At 35.8% G+C, this 9,139-nt stretch overlaps 1 protein-coding gene across 1 annotated transcript; it reads right to left on the bottom strand.

The window, feature by feature from the left end:
- Nucleotides 1-2,470: 2,470 nt before the first annotated feature.
- Nucleotides 2,471-7,902, bottom strand: LOC127240949 (E3 ubiquitin-protein ligase ORTHRUS 2-like). Its single transcript, XM_051259824.1, has 9 exons — nt 7,344-7,902; nt 6,647-7,179; nt 6,164-6,289; nt 4,554-4,653; nt 4,416-4,477; nt 4,227-4,329; nt 3,719-3,863; nt 3,258-3,475; nt 2,471-3,174 (listed from the first exon to the last, which is right to left on the bottom strand). The coding sequence occupies exons 1-9, from the start codon at nt 7,785-7,787 to the stop codon at nt 2,704-2,706; spliced, it is 2,202 nt and encodes a 733-aa protein (XP_051115781.1). The 5' UTR covers nt 7,788-7,902; the 3' UTR covers nt 2,471-2,703.
- Between the last annotated feature and the right edge of the window lie 1,237 nt (nt 7,903-9,139).

Genomic DNA, 9,139 nt, shown 5'->3' with positions numbered 1-9,139 from the left:
CCACCTCATTAAAACGCGTGAAGTACTCCTCCACCGTCACGTTACCTTGCACCAATATACTAAACTCATCCTCCTTTGCTCTCTGAATGTGTGGGGGGTAAAAGCGCGACCTTATCATCCCTTTAAAGGCCTTCCACGGTAATCCAACTAGCTTACTCCCAGAAGCCTTCTCATTATTCCACCATTTACTTGCCAATCCTTCCAAGTAATACGCGGCTATCATAGTCTTCTCTCCTTTTGGGCATCTCACCACCTCAAATATCGTCTCCAGACGATCCAACCATTCTTCCAAAATAGTCGCGTCCAATTGACCAGTGAAAGTCGGAGTACTATAAGGTAATACTGCATCCATAGCACTTCGGGGCTGCTGAGTGAACTGTCCAATAGATTGATGAAAGATTTCCAATGTCGGATCTGAAGGTCGAACGGGACTTTGAATTGGAGGCTCGGGGTTTTGGGAATGTCTACTCTCAACCTCTTCGTCAGAATCAGGTGCCACAGAAGACTGACGAGCACACCTAGGGGGCATCTTGCTAATCGAGACTAGACCTAATAAGCTCTAACTAATCAAATAGCATAACCAAGGTACATAAACACACGGAAGAAACATAAAATACAATGTATGCCATGAATGCACCCAAACCCGACTAAGCCCATGATCTAATTGATTTTAGAAATTTCGAAATCTTCATGTTTTATTAATCAAGAAGCATGAGTCTTTTAACCTAAGCTATGATACCAACTGTAACACCCCGGCCGACTCAAACCGGAGTGTCACCGCCACGCCACACCGGAAGGCTAGTTCATCAACCAATTAACCCTACATTGTGGCACTAAGGCTAAAATAAATAAATACAAACAACTAAATAGGAATTTAAAATTAAGGCGCACCGGCTTATCAATTAAATAAATAAAGTTCGAGAAGGAAAAAAACATAAGTTGGAAATAGTTCAAAAGACATTAGTTCTTAAACATAATTAATGAATTTCAAAAGCATTTTAGAAGGTAAAGTAGTTCTAATTCTCCCAATGGATCATATGACGTGAATGCATCATTTAGGTATAACAGAAGCATCATCACCTACAAAAAGGTTGTAAAAAGAGGGTCAACACAACGGTTGAGTAAGCGCAATTAATCGAAGATAAATTAATAGATATAATGCTACAAAATCATTTGAATGAGATAATTTGAATAAGATGATACATATCACATACGGGTAACTCACAACCACGAGTCTTTTAGCACCTCCCTTATATCTCATTTTCATTCTCAAATAATAGTGATGAGCACATCACAAAGAAAACTCCACTAGGCCTTAATCAGAGCCGGCTCGATCCTGTTTTTCAACATTATTACTTTGTATGACACATCACATAGTTACACATAACAAGCATAGGGTTACAACCCTCAAAGAAAATTCTACAATATGTATTTAAGGGTGCGAAGCCCAAAGTACACGTAAGTCAATTTATTTATTAGTTTGCGAGGGGCGCCAAACGGCCCATAACCCTCTAGTCTCCAATATAACATACCAAGAAGGGATTGTACGCAATTCATCCCTCCATCACGGATGACGGTCCAAAGACCTTTTTCATCGTGAATGACGGGCACCTCGGAATCACCCAAATAGGAAACCCGCCATTTCGATCCCTCGACCTAGCCCATTCGGGTTCTAGTTTAAGGTTAGCTAGTTCAGCTAAACTACCGGTATACCCTTACGCGTTTGCAAGACACAGAGGTGGAAGGCTATGCCTTATCATCCAAACGATCGACGAGTTGATTGGGTTCGACGGGTAGTTTCAATTACCAATTTGGCTCAATACTCAACATATTATTAGGCAAATTTTAAAAACAAAGCTTTAAACTCAAAATGTTTCAATTGCCAAAATTTAACCAATCAAAAAGTGGAATATTAAAATCCAACAAGTTCATTATAATCCCGTTTTATTTCGCCAAATAAACATTCGAATAATCTGTCCATCCCAATAGGCATAAATCTTTTCCCAAAAAAGAAAATCATAACTCGGTTAAGGCAAAACTAGGTTTCAAACCCATTCCACAAATTCTACGATTTTCAATTTAAAATAATATAATAATCTTCACATAAGCCCTAGGAGACATTATAATCAACTTTCTAAAAAAAAATTGCAAAACCTAACACTTTTAAGGGGTAAACCCATTTGAAAATAATTTTGAAAAATATCAATAGTTCGAGCTTAAAAATTAAAAGATATCATCTATCTAATATTAATCTCACTTACCTTAAAAGAAGAGATCAAAAAAAAGAATTTTGGAGAAGAATGACTACCTCAATTCTTTCTATTTTTTGTTTTTATTATTTATTACTGGGTATTATAGAATGTAAGTACTCAACATTTATCTTTTTCAATAGAAACCATTCCAGATCAGAGCAATATCGAAAATGACACAATTTTTTTAATGTCAAAATTGCAATTTGTATGTATTTATAGACAGTAAACTGTATACCACCATTTTTGGCAATGACACAACCGTAATTTTACATGTATCCAGGCATTAAATAGTCCTTCGGAAGATCATGAACTTCCATGATCTGAGGATGTTTGAAAATTGAGCAGGCCGCATTGGCTCTCAAACAGAACATGAACTTCCATGTTCGAAGAATGTTTAATAACAGAGGAATGTCCACTCTTAAACAAAAGTTACTAACATGTAGAGAAAAGGTTACCTAAGATGCAAAGGACTTGCAGGGAAAATATTTCCACCCTCGGCTGATTCTGGAGCTTTCTTATTGATCACTCCATTTGTTGTGCATTTTGGTGCTCCCTTTTGTGAACTATTTTTTCTTGGTCTGCCACGGCCTCTTTTTGGGGTCGCCTCTGAGACAGTTTCACAGCCAGTAGGATTATCTAACGATGATACATGGGATTCAATCACAGTCTCAGGATCGCCAACTTTACTTCTCTTGGAAACCTCGCTCTCCTCATGCTCGGGGGCAAGGTGACATGTGCTGCTGCTTTTTCTCTTCCACGAACTTTCTTCATTTGATACGTTAGCTGCATCTGCTTCTGGTGTTGAGTTATTGTTCTCAGTGGCGGCATTGTTTTCTTCGGCAGATGAGCAGCCAGCTTTCTCCTTATCCTTGTCAACTTCCAATTGCAGTTTTTCTATCACCTCCATGATTTCCCGGTTAACCTGTTGGAATATACAAGAAGCAATGCTACTATAGAAACATTGGAATCCCCAAAAATGATAGAATAATTGTTAGCAGACCATACTTGTGGGTTTTGGAGGAATTCAGATATATCAGTTGGGCATGCTGGACATTTCATCACATTCTTTTGCGACCGAAGTTTTCTTCCATTGTGGCAGACCCTTTCTTTTGCAAACGACTGGCCGGAAAATTCATCTTGGAGACAAAGCTTGCAGAAGTTGTGCGCACAAGGAGTTGTCAGAGGTTGGCTCAACACCTTGTGGCAAATAAGGCAACTAAAACCTGCATGCGAGCAGTCAATAAGTATAAAAGATATGAAGATTTACTTGTTAAAACTAGCAAACACATATAAGAATATTGCTATGTCAGTATGAGAACTGAAGGGATATACTTTCACATTCATGCATAAAAAAAGTAAGACCCAACAAATCACCAATCAGATCAAACTGAGAAACACTGAATCAATAATAGAATCACATTTGTATGCTCGTCATGTGCTAGCATGTGGCAGTCTAGATTTCGAACCTTTAAGAAGCCTCTCTGCGACAGAAACAGTTTGTAATTTCCTCCTTGCCTTCCTCGCAGTCTGGCCTTCCTCAGTAATACTAGTGACAACTTTTTCTTCACTACGAGGTGGTGGCCTTTTCCATTTCCAGGAACATTCCCCCACCTACAATCACCAAAATACATAAAATGAATAATTATATAATTGCTGCTCAAAATATACATATGATCAGATTGATAATTAAAGAAAAACCCTGTAGGAAATAAAAAAGGCCAGAAGAATGTGAAGAAAGTATATTACATATTGAATTTAAACTCAATTTTAATACTATAGATATATCAAGCATCTTTAAACAAACAAATATAGAGCAAGAGAATTCATTTTTGTTGCGTAATTAATTCATTTAAAGGCTTAGAAATTGGTCATTACATCCATGCTAGCTGCCCTTTTGCTATATCTGTGCAGCAAATAATATTCTTATGGACCCTCATACCAGTTCAAGACAATTAAAACACAAAGTTAACTCACATCATAATCCCATGAGGGACTTTCCTTCCTGTCAAAAATATCAATTGCTTTCATTAGCTCGGCGATGACTGGCAAAGATCTTGGCCGATCCCCAAGCTCATCACTGCCAGAATCAGTAAATGGTTGAATCAATAGAACTTTTACATATATGATATAACATAGTAGCAGCACACTAGCAAGAAGCAGAACCTTGTCCAGGGCGCCGGTTCATTGTCGCATCTCACAAACAAATATCTGCAGACTATGAACCCCTGAAGCAAAAAATACAAGTTTACAAGAAGGGGCTGCTAAGAAGTAAAGCATGCAGTAGCATGGAAAAAGGTTTACCTGCTTTCCCTTTTTTCTCCAACATTTTTCTATCCGGTAGACTCCATCATATCGATACCCTTTTTCTGGGGCATAAGAAGACCGCTTGTCTTTCTCTGATCTGTTCAGAAAAATGTGAGTACATAATATTTTTTTTTAATGGGTTGATAAGATTAGTAAATAATTCTGGTAAGCTATTAACAAGGTGCTGTGCAAAATCTCTAGTATAAAAGAACACCTTCATGACTAATACCAAGTTCCTTCATTTTAGCAGTGTTTGGACCAAGCATCAACACTATTACAACCAAAACACATTGTAGAATTTTCATAATACTTTTAAATATAAATTTTAAGAATCTCATAACTTAATGCAGTTTTTTTTTTTTTTTTTTTTTCATGCAGTTTTCTATCTACTCATTTGTACATATGAGGTAATAAAGGAATCCGTCATGTGCCTATTCAAAGCACCTTTCATATTTTTATTTAATCTAAGTAATACATTAAGTATGGGCATTTATTGTATATCATAGTATTTTTATTTTTAGATACCATAACACACACACAATCGAAGGAAAGACGGTAGATTGGAATGTCAGATAGCGACAGTTGGCAACCAACAGTTTACTGATATAACAGTATCAGTCTTCATTTTTTCTTTCCACAACACTACTTTTGTATATGTATTCTTTCCATTCAACTTCATCTACTTTCATTTATTTTTCTTTATATTGCATGATGACCTTCCACGTTTTAGAACTAAAATAGTAATTGTTTCCTTTTTTAATGTTGTTTGTTACCTATTGTAGAGAGCCGGCTCGTTAGCTCCAACAATGTAGCAACAACTCCCCCAATTAAATAGTCATCACCAAAAACTAACTCATCTTTGGCAAGCCTTTAATTTTCTTATGTTGCTCTATTTAACCACTCATTGCAATCATCAACATCATCCAAAAAGATAGGATCAATCGCATTGGTTATCATAAAGTCATAATTTATCACCAAAGGGATCAAAGGCCAAACATAGGAATGTGGATTATAGACATAGGAGCAACTACAGAGACAGACTACTAGTTGACAAGGAACTGATATTAAATTATTTTCCAAAATCGGTAGAAAGAAAAGAAAAAATGATTAAAGATAGATAGGATGTACAACAACAATAAGCTAGCAATCCACAACAAAGCGATTACATGTGATCATATGGCTAAATGAGAATTTCTACCATATATGACTGCTATGTTTCTCAAATAACGTACTTAGTTTGGATGCACGTCTTCAATGGTGAATGAAACATTATCTTAGTATGTTTAATTAAATAATATTGAACAGAATTTTAAAAGCGGCTTATTTATAAATAATATTTTATCATAAAGTTAGAAATTAAGTTTTATTTGATAGTGAACATACACATTGACCAAGGAATGTTTCATTGCACATATGGCATCATATGGAACTAGTCAATCTCTAAAGTTAACTAGTTTAAAACCATTCTAATATTCCTAAGTGCACTTGAGCACACCTTCATACATCCTTCACTTCTAATTAGAGTAAAGTAAGTCAATAGTTAAAAACTACATGTCTGTTACTTAGAATATATAATTTGTTACACCCTAAATAAAAGCAAGCATTACCTTACAACGCGAACTGGATATCCTTTCTCACAACTTACACGCAAAGCCTGATTCTTGTCCTTGAACTCTTGATCAAACGATTGTTCTTTGTTAGTACGTTTGTTTCCACTTAAATCCCTTCCACCACTGTCATCCGCAGAAAAGGGATACAAAATTAATATCTTCTTAATGAAAGCATGTTATTACCCTAATGAACAAAAAGACTATATAGTCAAACAGTATTAATAAAACAATCACAATACAAGAGCATACAGAAAACTTGTACATATACGACGAAGAAGATACAGTAGAATAGAGAAGTTTTATGCCGCAGAATTAAATGTAACTCAAAATGTTTACCATCATGTGAGATAATGTTGGCTGCAGAACATAACCATGACTTTGGATCAACAATAGATCACTGAAGTTTAGACAATATCTTTAACAAGATCCTCCATAATACTCATGACCGAGGACAAAAATTAACAAAGATTGCAACAATACCTTCCAGTATAGAGAAACCATTCCCCATGGTCTTCGTCGTCCTCGTATCCTCCTGAAATTACCACTGACTGAGAACCATAGTGTGCCTTTCCGCTGATGCCACCTACAGGAGGATAGTGAACACCCCACTGCCGGCACTCCATTCGAAGATCCCAAGACTCTCCTACCGAAACCCCTTGATTCCTCTCTGGATCATGATATGCCGGGATAGGTCCAAAGTGGTCTTTTGGGACAGTGACAAAAATTCTTCCACTGGCAGCATTGGCCATCCCAGCCCTCTGTGCCCTTTCTGTGGTAAACGCCCTATCAGGACGGTCTTGATTATGCACAAAGCGATCAACAATCTGGGTCGCTTCAGTAGTGACTGAGCTCGACAGCTTTGCCATTCTTATAGCAAATACAAGGGTGGAGTTAATCCGTGGCTGAACAGCCATTTTCCTGGGAATGATCCCGCGACATTTTGCACAAGTGTTCTTTCCTTGTTTGATCCACTTTTCAAAGCATTTTAAGCAAAAATTGTGTCCGCATGGTGTCTGAGTTTCAGAACAGAGATTGAATATCAAAACGAGATACAATTAAATAAACCACAAATCTCTGTAAAAGTTCTTTAAAAAAATACATACTTTATAAATTTAAAAGGTAAAACAAAAACGAGTAATGACCACCAAATCATTCAGCGATCCTATACAAATCTTACCGTAACCGGCCTTTCAGGTAGATCCATGCAATACGAGCACTTAAAGCTGTCCCCAAGCACTCCCAAGATATCTCCGCCTTTCTCCCCGCCGACTTCCCCTTCCCCGTCCTTCTCTCCATCCGTGTTCCCGGACAGCAGTTGCTGCCTCTTCCACGCCTTTTCCTTATCCGACAGCGAAGCATCCGCTTCAATCTCCCGAATCCTGGCAAACAAATCCTTGTTCTCCGAATCCGTGGGCGCCGGAGCGCCGTCGAGCCCATCCCCTGAGCAATCAGGGCACTGCCACTGGAACCCCAAGTCGGGAACGACGGCGACACATTCGAGGTGCCAGGGAGCGGCGCACATGGCGCAAGTGAGAGTCGCCTCGCTCGGCGGCTTCACTCTGCAGAGCATACAAACGCCGTCGGCGTCGAGAGGAAGTTGTGGCTTGAGTTGCGACGGCATCGGAGGTAGAGATTGGAAGGGCAACGGAATCCGAAAAGGGGAATGGGAAGCGGTTGCAGAAACAGACGAAGAAGCAGTGAGGAGAGGAGAGAGGGGCGGAGAGACCACTATAATATTGGGCGGGGGATTGGTCCGGCGGATTTTGAATCTTCTGGATCAGGGTTTTAGCATTCGTATTTTCGGTTCTTATTTGACAAAATTCCAATCAATTCGAAAATATGAAATTTTTGAAAAAATCAATTTGAACCGAATTGAAATAATCGAAATTCGAAATCCGAAATCCGAAAATTGAATTAAAAAATTCAAATTAAATCAAAAAATTCGAAATTTTAAATATTTTTATTATTATTTTTAAAATTTTTAAATTCTTTTATATTTTATTATTATTAAATATATATAATATATTAAAATTGAATATATTAAAATATAATTAATAAATTTCAGTTTTTTATATTAAAATATAATATTTTCTAATAAAATATTAAATATATATAATAAAAAATAATATTAAAATATTATATTTCGTATTTCGGATTGGTTCGGATTTTAAGTATACCGATCCGATTTGATCCGAAAATCCGAAATTTGTTAAAAATTCAATCCAATCTAATTCGAAAATCCGAAAAATTCGAACCAAATTTTAAATTTGAGTTTGATTCTGATTGAATTTTCGGATTTCGAATATTTTGTTACCCCTAGTTGTACTCGGGTGCGGGAGGGTGCACGGGGACTTCACACACCATTTGGATTTGGAATTTTTGTAATTCTTTGTTTTTTATTTTAAATAATATATTATTTTATTTTGATTTTTAATAAAAATAAATTGGTTATTGAGCACAAACTAGCATATGAAAATGCTACATAAATTAAGGGTTTATTTGTTTAATATTTTATTTTAAAAAATATATATATACACACACTAAAGGATTCGTTTTCGAAAAAAATTATGAATAAACAAATTCTAAATTTCATATTCAAATCAAAACTAAATATCCCTAAATATGTTCACTCGATAATTTTTTCTGATGTAATTTTCAATTAATATTGTAAAAAAAATATAATAAGCAAATATATTTATATATTCTCTATTAACTTATAAAAAAATTTTATAATTTAATACGATAAAATATAAATTTCTATATTTCTATATTACTAATACATTTACTCGTAACTTATAATATATATTTTTTTAAATCAAAATACTAAACAAAACACACTTCAATTTTTATTGTATTCATTAAATGTTAATATTATATTACATAGCTATTTTAGGTTTGTTCATCAAATGTTTTTTAATAGAATGATTTTCATAAGGATTATTAAAAGATGTATATATACATTAACACAATCTA

This window comes from Andrographis paniculata, unplaced genomic scaffold (genome assembly GCF_009805555.1).
Source record: "Andrographis paniculata isolate CXL003 unplaced genomic scaffold, ASM980555v1 Contig80END, whole genome shotgun sequence".
Lineage (NCBI taxonomy): Eukaryota > Viridiplantae > Streptophyta > Magnoliopsida > Lamiales > Acanthaceae > Andrographis > Andrographis paniculata.
The sequence above is the reverse complement of the archived record's forward strand: the minus strand, read 5'-3'. Positions and strand labels throughout refer to the sequence as shown.

Coding starts and splice junctions, on each gene's coding strand:
- LOC127240949 (XM_051259824.1), bottom strand. CDS start 7,787: ATGCCGTCGCAACTCAAGCCACAACTTCCTCTCGACGCCGACGGCGTT. Junction 6,290..6,646: donor TGGTTTCTCTATACTGGAAG/GTATTGTTGCAA, acceptor TGCGGATGACAG/TGGTGGAAGGGATTTAAGTG. Junction 3,864..4,226: donor GTCCCTCATGGGATTATGAT/GTGAGTTAACTT, acceptor TGGTGATTGTAG/GTGGGGGAATGTTCCTGGAA.